Below are 15,202 nucleotides of genomic sequence, written 5' to 3' on the forward strand. Positions count from 1 at the left end.
TGCGCCATCTTGAGTACCGTCCAGGTGGCCTTATTTTTGCTGGAGGATCGAGGAGTGATAACGGAGGAGCGATAATCGAGGAACTACCAGACCATCCTCCGGTGAAATCCTCAAACACTCGCCCCGCCCCCTTACTGTGTATCGCTCACTGATTGGACGATGCAGCGCATGCACTGATCTGGCTGCTGTCAGACAATCAGCTGTGCGGCGTCATCACAAACGGACGCCTCTTCATGTGACGCTCCGGAGGAAACAACGTCCCATTGCTCTTAAAACTAATTTCCCTGCTTCTCGTGGTTTCCTTGCGTCTCTCCTTGCTTCCCTGGTGGGAGGGACTAGTCGCAGGGAAACAACGCAAGTGAGGGACGCAAGGAATCCATTTAACCGAAGTGAGATGCAGCTTAGGAAGGATTCTTGCATCGCTTCTGAAGGACCTGACTCGGAGGTATATGTGCTACCAAGCAAGCCTCCTCGACATTGAGAAACACCCTGTGTCTCGGGCTTTTCCTAGGAGGTGAGAGCTTTAAGTGGTTCCAGACAACTGAATACTAAGAATCCACAAGAGCATTTCAGTTGCAAAAGAAGCCCACAGCTACCAGAGGACTGTAAAAGCTACACATGACTTAATAGAAAGGAACACCGTAAACACAGATACAAGTTTACTCTGCATTTAGCAACAACTCGTAATCCCTCTGAGAGGCATGTCAGTTAGACGCCCAAACACGAAATATCAAGAGCAGCCACAGGATGAGCCTCTGTGTATGTTGGCAATATTTTGAGAAAGCTAATCTGCTAGTTGAATACGCTACCCCCGCCCTCGGTGGTGCAATAAGATTATTCTCTGAGTGCTTACTACTTCAAAGCTTGTTAAAGCTCGCCTCCACCACCGCACAGAGATCATGCCTGGTACAATATTTAGAAAGAATAAAAGACAGAGAAGGGGAGAAATGGCTGCTGCAGATAATGCCTCTATATTTGATCATCTTATTCCATGCTTTAGGGCAGTGCTATCATTTTCTCTGTTAAGGATTTGAATCTCAAACCATGGTAGTTTGGTGAGCAAAGAGACGTGAAATGTCTTCAGTGGTTACTTGTACATCACTGCTTTAAATTCTCTAAAAGGGGACACATGAAACCAAACAGAAATCACAAATTGATGAAAGTAAACAACAGCTCCCAGCCACACACAAAACAAAAGGTATATTTGAGCAGTTTTGCTAATTAAAAGTCTGCTATGCTTTAGTATGTCAATCAAAAAGGTACATTTTGGCCTATGTACTTGATTGATTGGTTGATTTACTCCAGTCATTGATCCCAAAACTAGACTCAAAACAGTGTTACTGAGGTTGCTTTACTAATAAAAGATCAATTTGCTAATGGAAAAGTGTCCAGAAAGCAGTCATTCATTGATTAGCAAGTCTGCCCACAATGCTCTACAAAACATACAATGCTGTTTTTAGTCAACTTTCTGAAATGCAGTAGCTTTAACCTTTCTGCTACATGATGCTAAACTGAGGCTGGTGCTTTGTAGTGTCCTACATACAAGATACACTTATTTATCTTGACTTGTCACTCTTTACTCTTTGCTGTAAGACAGCCCAGTAGATGAACTGGAGTCATGACTTCTGCATGTTCCTAATTGATCCAAGGCATTATCCACAGCCAAAACACAACACAACATGCTCTCTGAGTACTTGACACTGTTAAACCTAATACACACACACACACTCTCAAACACACTCACAGATACAGTAGTAGAGCAGGCGGACAGGTGGTGTGCAGATAAGGCCGACTCATTAGAGCAGAGCACTAAAGCACTCAATGCTAGCCTGGAAAATCCACTTAGCAGAGATGGGACCTGACGGAGGGGGACTGTAGAAGAAGAAATGGAGCGTGGTCTGCACTCCAGGCTGCACAGATATTCCTGAAAGTCACGTGACAGCATTGATCCTCAAATGCAAGTGTCTTTCTGTCTTAGCGTGAATGTTCAGAGTCACATGTTTTGCAGTGACAGATGCTCTCTCTGTGCCACCATGCGGCCCCCCCAGCCCCCGACCAGGCTGTATTTCAGTCAGCGCTCTGTGCTGCCACTGATCATTGCTCGGTGTGAACATCTGAGACGGTGTGGGGGATCCTGCCGTGTGTGTCACCACTCTCATGACCTCTGCTGTTGCCTCATCTCTGCAGTTTCTTGACTTCCTCTTAGATAGAAAGCTAACAGACTAACACGTTCTAAGATTAGCTTGAGGGCAGTCTGGCATCGTGGTGCAACACACTAATGTTGCAATTCAAATGCATAATCCAGGTGCAAAGAAGACACATGTTCTTACCTTATCAATAAGGGTTGCACAATTAATCAAAATGTTATGGAAATCGCAGTTAGCACAATATTTGTTAAAGGCAAAATATGCGGAAATAATATTCTGAAATAATAATGTTTCAAAAAAGGTAATTCTGTCTAATATCGTGAATCAAACCGCAATTGCAATATCAATCATAATAATCGCAATGAGGGATTTTTGTTATATTAAAACACTTAAAGGAACATGTGCAGCTGTGTTATCAAGGAAACTAGAAGTATCCGATAGGGATATTGATTGAATGAGGAGCAAAATAAATCTTGATCGAGACACCCTTAGCTATTGACAAAGTGCCTAAACATAGTCGCTAAGCAGTCACCCAGCACTCATAAGCTAGAATTGACCAAAATGTGGACAGCATCAGTCAACCAGCAGACAGAAAGTCCTGCAGTCACTCAGAGAGCTTGCAGCCGGTTGTAATCCCAAACAGTCAGTCGGTCACTTTCCCGAGCCATGAGAGAACAGCCTGATCAATAGACAGAGGAAGTGTTTAAAAGGAGAGGCATGAATGAATGGACCGCAGCCATCGCCTCATTGTCCGCAATGAACTCGAGCTGCAAACAAGCCAATGTCTTGTTCCCACAGCATCACTGTAAGAGTCAAGGAAAACGTGCACATTGGTTCTGTTACTTCAAAACCCACTTCTGAAACTCAATATGGATAACAACTGAACGATCAACGAACAGAAAGCACAAGAATGCCCGCAGCTGGAAATTGAAGTTACACATGTGTTTGTGTTAGGTATGTATAAGAAGCTTTCGTAAGCCTTTGCTGGTGAGTGCGTGCCATGGCCCCTGCAGCCATTCACATGGATGGAAGTGAGACAGAGAAAAAAAAGCTCTTCAGTTGTTACTGAGAAGCAATGTTGACCACAAGTCAAGTGGAAAGCATGAGGAAGTGAAAGAAAGAGGGGGAGGGAGTGCATAAGATAGCATTAGGGATGAAATGTAGAATGATAGTAGGTAGGAATGAAAGATATGAAGATAAGTGACTGAATTAACAGCTGAGAAAGGAAAGGAGGAATAAACAGTGTAGTTATTTGGAGATAATATGAGTAGGACTTATAAAAGACTCTCCCTAATGTCAGGGTGTTATGCTACTAATGTACTCTACACTGCATTCTTCCACAAGGAAACATCTTTGTACAGATTCTCAAAGGGATTGTTTATTGACTTGAATTCTCAACGTCGCTCCACATAAAACCGACTCTAACCTCCTGATCTCTGGCCTGTGAGGATACATTGACCATGAGCTAAAAAGGGAACACAACAGCAATAAATCAGATTAGAAATAGAAGAAAGGGGGGCAGCAGCAGGGCAGGACAAATCATGTCTTGAAAGAAAGGACGTTTGAGTTTAGTCAGCAACAACAAATATTTCTTGATACTTGATATCGTCTGGATGTTTACGGTGTATAATGGTGGAAAAGTGGACAAAACCATAATAACAAACATGGTGAACATTTAAGACAAGTTGTGGTTTTCCAGCTAGGTGTCCATCCACATTGTCACCAAAGAAAACACTGCTACTGCCTGTTTAATACCCCTAAACAAAACAAATGCCATTGTAAGTGTAATCTGTCTGCCACAGGAAATCCATATCAATCAATGATTCATCAACACATCAGTCAATCTGCACCCCCTCCCTCAGTGACTCACTCCTGCACGGTGACAACACAGTGACTCAAATTCAACCTCTGGCTCGTTCTGTAACAAAGAGACGTACATTTTCCTCCTGTAGGAAATGCTGTGTGTGTGAAATCGTCTTTTACTTTCACATCCACTTTGGATTTTCCGGCAGTTTGGTTTAGAGTCCCGTGTTTTTTGTCCTGGGTAACGATATATCCGTAAGAACCACTAAGGTTTCTCTACAGACTTACATGGATGAATGGATATAAAAAGGAAACACTTAAAGAAATGGTGACCTCTGTTTGGGTCATCAGGTTTTACTGACCGCTGTAAATCCTTCACTCGAGTTGTTTTTCTGTTCTTTCTACAGAAGCATAAGACGTCCAACATCCAAAAAAGCCCTGGTGTAGGTGCTTAAGTTTAAAATATTCCAAAAGCATTTAATGTCAAGCATGTTTTTGCATTTGAAGCTGCCTCTCGCTGCCTTGCTCCATCGTGTGTTTGGTATAGATGAAGACATTCCTAAAAGGTGAAACTGAACTAAAAATAGCAAAGTTTGTGTACTGAATTGAAGAGTGGTTCATAATCATTTGAAAGTCCATTTGATATTATCAGAGGTGGAAAAAAGTACTCAGATCTTGTGCTTAAGTAAAAGTAGAGGTACCAGAGAGTAGGAGTAAGTAAAAAGACAATCAAAATGTTACTCAAGTAAAAGCAGTGGCATCAAAATGTACCATAAGTAAAAGTACTCATTATGCAGATTGGCCCATTTTAGAATCATATATATTATATGTTTTCATTATAATTATGAATGTTGTCAAAGCTGGTAAAGGTGCAGCTAGTTTGAATGACTTTGTATACTGCTGCTTGTGACTTTACTCCAGGTGGAACTAAAGTCTGATTTAAGTGTTGATTATATTTCACATCCTTAATCCAAATCTGCAAAGTAACTAAAAGTATCAATACATGTAGTGGAGTAGAAGTACAAAGTAGCAACACATTGAAATACTCAAGTAAAGTACAAGTCTGTGAGTGACAAAATAATGTCCAGATATGGGATAAATAAAGTATCTATCTATATATATATATATATAAATCACCTTTTTATGATGGAGTTTGGGCTTTGCTGTTGACATGTACACAGCACAACCATAATACATGGATAAAGTAGCAAAGAAGTCATCAAAAATACATTTCTCTGACCCTTTTGAACCACTTACCATATCATAGACGTTGAGGATGATCGGCTCGTTGGCCATCACTGGCATCAGACTGTTTTCAGGCTGTTTTCAGGCTGTGTTCTCCCCTGACGTCCCTTCCTCTCTGCGGGTCTTCCTCCTCCGCACACCCCTTACTCCTTCCTCCCGAGATACAAACTCTCGCCCTTCCCAAAATAGACCTCACTCCCTCACCCTGATCCCTGGCACTTTCACGACAGATGATCAGCTCGATATTTCAATTTCACAACCCGGTGTAGAAAAGCTTGAGGAGGGTATTTTTTTGTACCGTCCAACATCTGACTGGCTTTGTCCAGATGACAGCTGCTCGTCTTGTCACTGACTTGCTAAAAAGCTACCGAGGTCGAGGTGAAAAAGCGGACTTTAAAGGGGGAATAATGTCTTCCAGGAGGCGCTTTAACACGGAAAAATCGCAAATTCATTTTTCCTAAACGAAATACTCAGCAAAATGACATGATGCTGAGGTATTAAAGTGTATTTCCTCTCGCTACTCCCTTATTAGCTAGCTAACGGTAGCGCTGGAGCTGGTCGGCAGGATGCTATGCGACTGCTGCTGGGAGAGAAAACTGAACAGTGAGATTGGGCGAGGAGCAGAGCGGTACAATTAATCCACACTCGATTATTAAACCTTGGTGCATTGAGCATTGTGGGTAATGTAGTTCTTGGATTAAAGAAAACCCCTGTACAAAAATTAACTATGTAGACACAAGTTTCTGGACACACTTGTGACTGTATTAAATTGTACTGACTTGGGCTTTAGTCAGTGACGGAAAGATAAGATAAGATTTACTTATGTACAAATGTACTTACCTGTTTATTTCTTCAAAACAAATTCAGTTCAAAGTAACAACACAACTATACATTTAAATACAACAGAAACAATTGATTGATTTGGAAATTAATTGGTAAGAGGTCAAACATTTCTGCATTCTTTCAGCTCTTTTACACTAACATTTTTCTGATTACACTTAATTAGTAAAAATGTATGTTACGAAGACTAAGAAACAATTAGTATTATGGAAGATGGTCCAAATAGTTAAAATATATCCTAAAATGAATATGATTGGGAAAATACCCTGCTAAACCGCTATTGAGAACCTTAATTTTGTAAACCTTGATTATTTGTGAACTTGATATGCTTTGTGTTTTGTTTAAATGAAAGAGTCACAGTTACCACAGCGCATGTTTAAAATACAAGACGGTATGATAGCTCCATATTCAAGTTTTATTTTAATAGCCACTTTGTGTGCCGACACTGCACGTCATTCCTGGACATCTGTATGGACATGAAATGGGTATTTGTCATAAAGCATTAAGACTTGGTCCTCCTTATAATCCATCATGGTCCTTTTCCTCACTTTGTCTTGCAGGATTTGAAGCATGAACATCCAATTTTACAGCATAATGCTTTGCTAAAACCTGTAGCAAGAGGTTTCCATTGCATCAGAATCCATGTTTCTCAGATCCAAGCTCATGAGCCCTGCTGGTTGTTTTCTCCCAGCAGTTCCTCCAGCGTCTCCTGGTTGGAAAACTCCTGCAGCGAGGAGTTCATCTCCTCCAGCAGGTCCTCCCCCAGCAGGAAGTTCTTCATGTCGTGCACCGTCAGCCCGATACGGTGGTCCGTTATACGGTCCTGGGGGAAGTGGTACGTTCGAATCTTCTCTGATCTGCCTTTCGTGCCAATCTGGAGGGTAGAAAGAAGAAATTGGAGAGAAAGAAAATTGATCATCTAAGGCAGCGGTTCCCAACCTGTGGGCCGCCAAATAATGTGCAAAACATTATGATTTGTGTGGAAACAATTCATTATTAAGATTTTTTTTATTTGAACCTCTTTTCCTTTCTCTTTCTCGATCATCCTTAGCAACGGTCATTACAGTCCTTGACAGCGGTCTGTACTACTGGATTAACAATGTGTCACATGTTCTGTACTGTGGGCAATCCCCACAGGAGCAATTTGGGGTGAAGTGTCTTGCCCAGGGACACAACGACATGCTGACTGCAGTGGGACTCGAACTTGCTACACCATGATTCGAAGTCCAGCACACTAACCACTGAGCCACAGCCTCCCAAATCAGAATTGTATTTAGCCTCCGTATTGTTTATGGTTGAATGTGGGCCGCGAAAAAAAATGATATTCTTAAGTGGGTCCTGACTTGAAAAAGGTTGGGAACCGCTGATCTAAGGGTTTGTTTGAAATATATAAAACATTAACAGGCTCCCTTGCTGCTTTTTTAAATTTCTTTTACCTGTTTTTAGCAAACCATGTACATTAACTTAATCAGTTTTTACAAAGTAAAACATCACTTAAAACCTATATTTTATATTCTACTTAAATGATCACTTGCACATCATATTATACTGTATTGTTCTGTATTGTCGCTGTGTCCCACCTGTATTTTCCGCTGGTTGTAGCGTTTGCTCGTCTCCTCCTCTAACTTAATGCTGTACAGTTTTGCTCTCAGAGCCTTCATGGCTTTCTCCTTGTTCTTTATCTGGGAGCGCTCCTGCTGGCACTCTGCAACGACGCCTGATGAACACACACAAGCATTAAAGCACTATTCTTAGGTTGGAATCTCAGTAGGGGTCCTCATTTCATTCAGTGAGAGACAGACCCACACAGACACACAGCAATACAACTCTACTTAAACTAACTTTGATTGTTAAGTTATGTGACATGGAGCCTCATGTTGTGAGTCTTATTGGAACCTTGCTAATAAAGTTTGTCTGGGTTTTTTATGTAAATGTAGGAAACCTCCTGTATGCGTTTCCTTTGTCCATACATACTAAACATTACATTACGTTACATGTCACTTGTTAGACGCTTTTATCCAAAGCGACTTACATACTCAATACTGTGGACAATCCCCACAGGAGCAATTTGGGGTGAAGTGTCTTGCCCAGGGACACAACGACATGCTGACTGCAGTGGGGTTTGAACCTGATCCGAACACCAACGCACAACCCACTGCACCACACGCCAACTGTTGTTTAAAACAGTACATACAATACATTAACATTAAAATGTTAATGTATTGGGAATGTCATTGGAGAAAAGGGAAGTTGTATTTCGCTTTAAGAAATTTAAAATCCTTATTACAAATGTCTTTATCTTGGCTCTTTGATGTGTTAAACTACTTTATCCAGTCCAGTTGTTGGGGTTAGGTTGGAATAAATAAGTATCATATGAAAATTCTCTCCAGCGTTATTGCATGTAAATATAGATGATTGAAACATTGTAAAATAAAAATAAAGTCAACAAAGGCTAAAACGTTTTTTGGGGGTCATACTGTTAATGTCCCACTAATTCTAACTATTACAACATGAGGTGTTTTCAGTGTTTACCTGTGGGCAGATGGACGATTCTGACTGCACTGTCTGTGGTGTTGACATGTTGACCTCCAGCTCCACTCGCTCTCTTAGTTTCAATCTTCAGGTCCTTGGAGTTTATCGTGAAGGAGATCTGACAGGAACACACAATCATTTATTAAAGTAACACCAGATGTGCAGAAGAACAAGCTTTCTCCTAAATATCCTACCTGTACTATTACAATTATGAACGGAGAAACAACTTTTAAACTTTGACCAAGTCACATCCTTTTTGTTTTCCTCATATTTATAATACACACAGATTAAGCAATAAATGCCAACCATATTTACCATGTCTCCGCCAACCAGTCAAGTTGCAGTTTACACTCATGTCCAAACAAACTGTAATCATTGTACCTTAAAAGACATTTGTGTGAAATTGTCCTAATTCATGCCTGGATTTTTTAGACTTTTTTGTCAGGGAAAACAAATTTGGAGATCAGTGCCAGTTTTCGAAAATTCAGATGGACAGATGGACAACCCGAAAAAAATAATCCCAGCAACAGTCTTGACCAGAGGCCATTTGATTCTAAAATATAACACAATAAAGATTTGAGTGCTTTTGCTTTAGTTACAACAAAGTAATCTTCTCTGACTATTCCAAAATTCTGCAATTCAGAATCATTTTCCATCCACCTGTAATGATGCCTGTAGAAAAACGTTGTTATTGCATCATGTGAAGCTGTACCTCAGTGGGCTGGGGCAGTATAGCCACCGTCATGGTGCTGGTGTGCATCCTGCCGTGTTTTTCAGTCTTGGGAACCCTCTGAACCCGATGGACTCCGCCCTCAAACTTCATCCTCTTGTAGCTCTGAGAGCCGCTGATGCTGGCCAAGGCGCTGCGCACTCCACCTGAGCAACAAGTACCAAGAGTCAAATGTAAGATAAGATAAGATAAGATGGACCTTTATTAATCCCCGTGGGGAAATTCAGTAGTTCAAACAGCAACAAGGTAAGATTGAAAAACAGGACAGCACATATTCACACAGGTTAATACAATTAAAGATCAAATCAAAGATAAAAATAAAAATGATGAAAAACTATTAAATAAGAAATGAGTATATATACATATTGGGTCATATAAACTATGAAGTATTGGTACAACAACATGTAGAAATGACAAATGTTTGTTCCCGTGATAGTGACTCTAATCGGTTTATTTAATATCCGTTTCAGTATTTACCTTTCCTTAACATGTTTTTTTTAAGTTTCTTCAATTGTCTTATTTAAACGTCATACTGTATATGGGCATTACTTAGTGACCACTCAAAAGTTCTCTACACAGAAAGGGCTCCCCCTTGAGTTTAGTGTTAGGTATTGCAATATTGAAACGAAAGTCAAAAACAGAAGGTTTTTTGCATTTTTGTGCTGACATCCTGTATCTTATTACCACCCAATCCGTACCTTCAGTCGCAAGTTAGAACACAAAATGGTGTATTTTTCCACTGTCAACTTTATATAGAAGAAACAGACAAAGTGTAATTCACACTGTGATGTTCCTGGCATATTCAGACAGTCAAAATAACAGAATTCAGAAGAAGGTGTATACATGACCAGGCACTCTTATTTTGAAAACTGACAAGCAATCCAGCTCTCCTAACATTATGTTATCCTGAGTCCAATTGTATCCTAAATTATACTCTAACCTAGTTACGGTTTTTGCATGACTGTTACGTAAATAGTATTACCAAAGTTAAGCTACACATTGAGTCAGTTCTGTTCTATTAGCAAAGGTTTTAAGATATTTTAAGATATCGACCACTGATGTTGCCCCCCAAATACAATCTGGTGAAAAATGTTAAGTGCTGGAAAATAGTTTGTAATGATTTTTCGTTACCTGACTCTATAATGCGGCTATAATCACAACAAACTGTCTCCACTAACCTAAGTCATTGGTCATGTACTCCAAGATGTCGAAGGACCAGCCATGGTGATAAGCATATCCCTGGTACATGTGAAACACCTTCAGAGGAGAGAAGACGAGTCGGCGTGTTAACATACAGGTTTGTTGCAAATGACTAATTCACATAGGTACGACATTTTGAAATGCAATATTTTTCTCTATATAAATAAATATGTAGAGATTTTCTTATTCAGTTATTTTTTCAAAAGGCCCACTATCTAATACAAATAAATACTTCCAGACCTCATTGGTAAACAGCATTGCCTCCTGACCCCCGACACCGGCTGTGACCTCCAGCACGAGGTCGCTCAGATCTGCCTCCTCCTCAGGGATCAACAGATTCAGGATCTGATTGGTGAAGCAGGTTAATATGAAAGAAAGTTAAAACAACATCAATGAAACATCTAAAGTGAAACAAGTACAGGACGATAAATCAGCAATGGAAAGCAATTGACTTTTTACTGTAACGTTACTTTATGCTGCAAACTAAATACCTCCTGTCTAATATCTTGTATTTCTTGCAAACATCCTTCACTCTCCAGCTCTGCCAGTTCTCGCAGGGCTGGGTCTTCATCTATGAGGAGAAACCAAATGAATTCAATTATGTAGTGATATATAGTATGTGTGCCATGTGATGATTTATTGATATCAACAGTTAAAAAGTTCAAAAAGTAAGAACTGAATTGAGATTGATAGTTAATATTTGTATTTTGAGAATTGCATTATAGATATCATCAATTAGATTAGATTCCTTTATTGTCACTACACAGAGTACAGCAAAATCCCAAGCATTCTCGATGGTGCAATCACACATAACAGACCGTATAAGTATAATTTTGACAATACAAGCTAAAACGTTTAATATATAAAGTGACTATGAATTGGACCTATGATACATTGAACAGTACGCTTACAAGACAATACAACATTACCATACAAATACAAATACAAGAACAATACGGCCAAGGCAGTAGAAAATGTAAACAAGTCAATAAGTAAGTTATTGCACATGTATCAGTGCAGTTGACTAGAAATAAATATGTGTTCTATAAAAACGGTATGAGGTAGAATATAAGGTGATGATAATTGCAACTATTCACAATGACATTATGAGTAAGTTGTAATATTGAGTGGTATTTAAAGGGCTTGCTGTAACGCCTCACCTTTCAGCAGCGCTTCGGTCTCAGCCATCTCTCTCTGCTTGGCGTCCAGCTCTCTGATGCTCTGGATGAGAGGAGCCAGCAGGGACACTTTGGTCCTCTTGGACATCAGCGTGTCCTCACTGGACTGCTCCTCTGGCACACCGCTGTTGGCTGCTCTCAAACATTCATTGTACTCCGCCTCCGTCTTCTTCAGGTATTCCTGCAGGGATTTCTTCGAAAAAAGCTCATCCACTGACAGTATCTTGGCCACCATCAAAGGTGTGCCAGTGTGAAGAGTTCTTGTAGTTCTGCCACAGTGATGTTGAGGAAATCTGACAGTTTGGCTGATGGCATTTGGGGATTTGTGTAAACAAGGTATGCACAAGCTGTAGACACAATCCTTTCCTCTTGGAAGAAGGTGTATGGCTCTTCTGAAAGCCATTGTGTGAAAAGATGATCTGATTTGTTGTGAAGATTCACTGAGGGGTCAGATCAAGATATGACTTGGCTTTTGCAAATTATCCTCTCTTGTCCGGGAGCAAACATTAGCCAAATTCCACTAGAAACATTTAGGATTTTCTCTTTTCATTTGTAAAAAAAGCAATACATGTTCTTACAATTGCTATGTTAAGATAGATTCTGTTTCCAATCAAGTCATTCTAGAATTCGGCATCATTTTTTAATGATAAGCAGTGTTTTAAATTGATGCAATTGTATATTCATTAATAAGTTTATGTCGCCAACAATGTCTGGCAATTTGTTATGGTTTCCTGCGAATTAAGACCAATACAGCTAAAACAGGAAATATGTTTTTGAATTTATAAACAGCTGCTATGGCTATTAACCTAAAAAACAAAATGATAGCATTGAGAAGGTAATCAACTCAATGAGGGTTTCTTTTTAGCTAATAAGTCATCTTAAAATCCAATTACAAACCTTAAAATGTCTCCATTTGATATATCCAGTTATCGGAACAGCAGTGTGACTATAAATAACAAAAATTCGGTCATAAATTGTCTAAAGGCAGTCTAGCAACTGATTGTTAATAGTTGTTATGAAAATACGTTTCCTTTTACCACCTTGCTGAAGGGCGCAGACATATTGAATGTAGTACGCATGCGCAAAGAGGGTAAGCTCTTCTTCTACGGAAAATTACTGCAGACTTAAATCCCTACAGACCCCCCTGCAGGGGTTCGCTTTGCAAGTTCGTTTTCACAACATGTGAGTGTGCTTTTGTCTTGAGAACAAGCGTTTTCAAGACTTAAAAAAGACGGAGGTCATCTCAATAATTTCCCCCTGGTGTGGCCAGGGGGAAGACGAGAAAGTCTGTAGCCTGACACTGTAAATCCTGTCTATAGGTTCAAGGTTCTTTATTTAGTCAAACGAACATAGCTACAGTGTAGTTATGCCGATGACAATCTTAGGTCACAGGCTTCTCCAACAGTGCAACACAAAACACAGATAAACAGAAAAATAAGTAAATAGTAAATAAAAAAAGTGGACCTATCATGCTATATTTAAATGATATATTGTAGGGCCATACCTATATAAGGTATATTTATACGTTTCTGTTTTCAAAATACCGGAGGGATTTCTTCCTGAGCCGCTGGGAGTAAAGATCCTTCATGGATGGCAGCTCCGTCCTGGTGTTGTTCTGTGCAGTTTTTGTATACAGGTGTTGCGAGCAAATAGTAGGAATTTTTTTTTTTTTTGGTTTTAGTAAAACAGTTTTTTTCATATTAAATATCTTTATACCTTCTTTTCCTTTAAGTTAGTTTTTATGATTGTATTATTTTATTTATTTCATTATCATTTTATTATATTTTATTATTTGTATTATTATTTCATTATGATAATTATAATGTTATGTTGTACACGTCATTATAGATTTTTGAATAATTATTTTATTGTTTTTGTATTTAGTTCATTTTTTTAATTAATTTATTGTATTTTTTATCATTATTTTTTTATTATTTTTAATGTATTTATATTATCTTATGTTGTGTTATTATTATTTTGCATGTATTTATCAAAAAAATTCTTTCTTTTTTCATTAGAAGTTTTTGTATTTTTGTATTATTATTGTTATTGTAATTATTTATTTAAATATTATTTATATGAATTATTATTTAATTATTCATTGTTTATGTATCGATATCACTTTTTTATTTAATTGATTTATTCATTGTATTTTTACTTGTCTTTATTGCCATTTTAATTTTTTAGGAATTTATTTACAAATGTGTTATTATTATTATTATAATTTTATTTTGTAAGTTAAAATACATGTAGAAATACATTAAAGATATATAATAATGAAAGTTCTGTTTTATTCTCAACTTATATTTTTTTATTTATACATTTATTTATTTATTTCCATATTTATACATTTTTTCTTGTGTTCATTTAATCCTGTATTTATTCCTGTATTTATGCATTTATAATAATAATAATACGTTTTATTTATAAAGGAGCCTTTCTAAGCTCTCAAGGTTGCCGTACAAGGTACACAAAACAAAATATCACAAAACAACACAATATAATCAATAAAAACAGAGGATGTTATACATTTGTGTATCATGTCATGCTCTGTCCTCCATACCCGTGTGCTCGTTTTGTGTATAAAGGTACAAATTCACTCCAAATCACATCACAGCAACACCTATAGTTGGGCCTTCTAGTTCCAGAAACATATCGGTGGTCCAGAGGTCTATTCATTGGTTTTCCCCTCAGGTGCTCAAGGTACAACACCCAGGGGAGGGACTTCTTTTGTCTTTTGCTATGCTGATGTTAAATCTGGAGAAATTGCCCCCACCACTTTTTCTAACAAAGTGACGCCCATGTTTTAGTGAATTCTCATACTGCATAATGCATGGGGTCAGTAGTTGCCAACTTTGATTGTGCTGTCTCCTACAATTGTAATGACAAATTGGATTGATGCTAGGATAATCATTTCAGTAGCATTATGCACATCAGTATGCAAAGATTATCAGTGTCAGGTCAGAAGGGGAAACTTACGTATCTCTCTCTCTATCTGTGTGGTACTGGGACTTCAGAAGGTATTTTCTTTTCCCACTCAGTTGTACTTGTTTGTCCAACTTCCAACTTCACTTTGTTGTTGTCTAAATATGTTGGGTATGACTGGGAGAGGATTTGGCACCCTTGTTGTATTTGCCTATAATGCATCTGAAATATTTAAAGTAACAAACTACATACTGCAACCCCCCTCCCCTGCCTGGTTTCAATGAAAGAGCCACTTCACACATTCCAGGTGGGGGTGTGACTGTGAACTGGACTGTCCTGTGAATGCAGTCTGTCTGTTCTTCTTCTCAAACAGTGGGATTCCTGACAACAATTAGAAGTAGACAGCTAAACAAATATCTGAAATATCATTTTCATCACTTCCAGCAGACCCTTTTAAAATATATCATTAATTTCACATAATAATTGTAATCAGAATCATACGCAAGATACCTTCCCCCTTTATATACATGCTCTATATACATTTGTAAAAAGTAAACTGTCCATCAGATCGTTTTTAAGGAACATCAAACTTGTTGAACATA

General features: G+C 38.6%; 2 protein-coding genes across 6 annotated transcripts in view; both read right to left on the minus strand.

The window, feature by feature from the left end:
• desi2 (desumoylating isopeptidase 2) overlaps nt 1–5,804 on the minus strand; it is a 66,836-nt gene extending 61,032 nt beyond the window's left edge. For all 3 annotated transcript variants that reach the window (XR_004557724.1, XM_034152361.1, XM_034152359.1), the window contains exon 1: nt 5,208–5,804. Coding sequence is in view for 2 of the 3 variants with exons in the window: in XM_034152361.1 (XP_034008252.1) it covers nt 5,208–5,255 (48 nt within the window). In the remaining variant the exon portion in view is untranslated. The remainder of the gene's footprint in view (nt 1–5,207) is intronic.
• Nucleotides 5,805–6,431: 627 nt separating this feature from the next.
• mtrf1l (mitochondrial translational release factor 1-like) lies at nt 6,432–12,726 on the minus strand. 3 transcript variants are annotated; one of them, XM_034151771.1, is made up of 9 exons: nt 12,573–12,726; nt 11,658–12,067; nt 10,989–11,068; nt 10,738–10,842; nt 10,476–10,554; nt 9,280–9,443; nt 8,568–8,685; nt 7,616–7,752; nt 6,432–6,909 (listed from the first exon to the last, which is right to left on the minus strand). In XM_034151771.1, exons 2-9 carry the CDS (start codon nt 11,908–11,910, stop codon nt 6,697–6,699), a joined length of 1,149 nt encoding a protein of 382 aa, XP_034007662.1. In that variant the 5' UTR covers nt 11,911–12,067; nt 12,573–12,726; the 3' UTR covers nt 6,432–6,696. The 3 variants fall into 3 exon arrangements, with proteins under 3 accessions (XP_034007662.1, XP_034007661.1, XP_034007660.1); XM_034151770.1 differs by having other exon boundaries at nt 11,658–12,115; XM_034151769.1 differs by having other exon boundaries at nt 11,658–12,726.
• Nucleotides 12,727–15,202: the final 2,476 nt, after the last annotated feature.

This window comes from Trematomus bernacchii, unplaced genomic scaffold, assembly GCF_902827165.1.
Source record: "Trematomus bernacchii unplaced genomic scaffold, fTreBer1.1, whole genome shotgun sequence".
In the NCBI taxonomy this organism is placed as follows: Eukaryota; Metazoa; Chordata; class Actinopteri; order Perciformes; family Nototheniidae; genus Trematomus; species Trematomus bernacchii.

Coding starts and splice junctions, on each gene's coding strand:
- mtrf1l (XM_034151770.1), bottom strand. CDS start 12,078: ATGGCTTTCAGAAGAGCCATACACCTTCTTCCAAGAGGAAAGGATTGT. Junction 10,555..10,737: donor CAATGCTGTTTACCAATGAG/GTCTGGAAGTAT, acceptor TCTCCTCTGAAG/GTGTTTCACATGTACCAGGG. Junction 9,444..10,475: donor GTACATGACCAATGACTTAG/GTTAGTGGAGAC, acceptor CTTGTTGCTCAG/GTGGAGTGCGCAGCGCCTTG.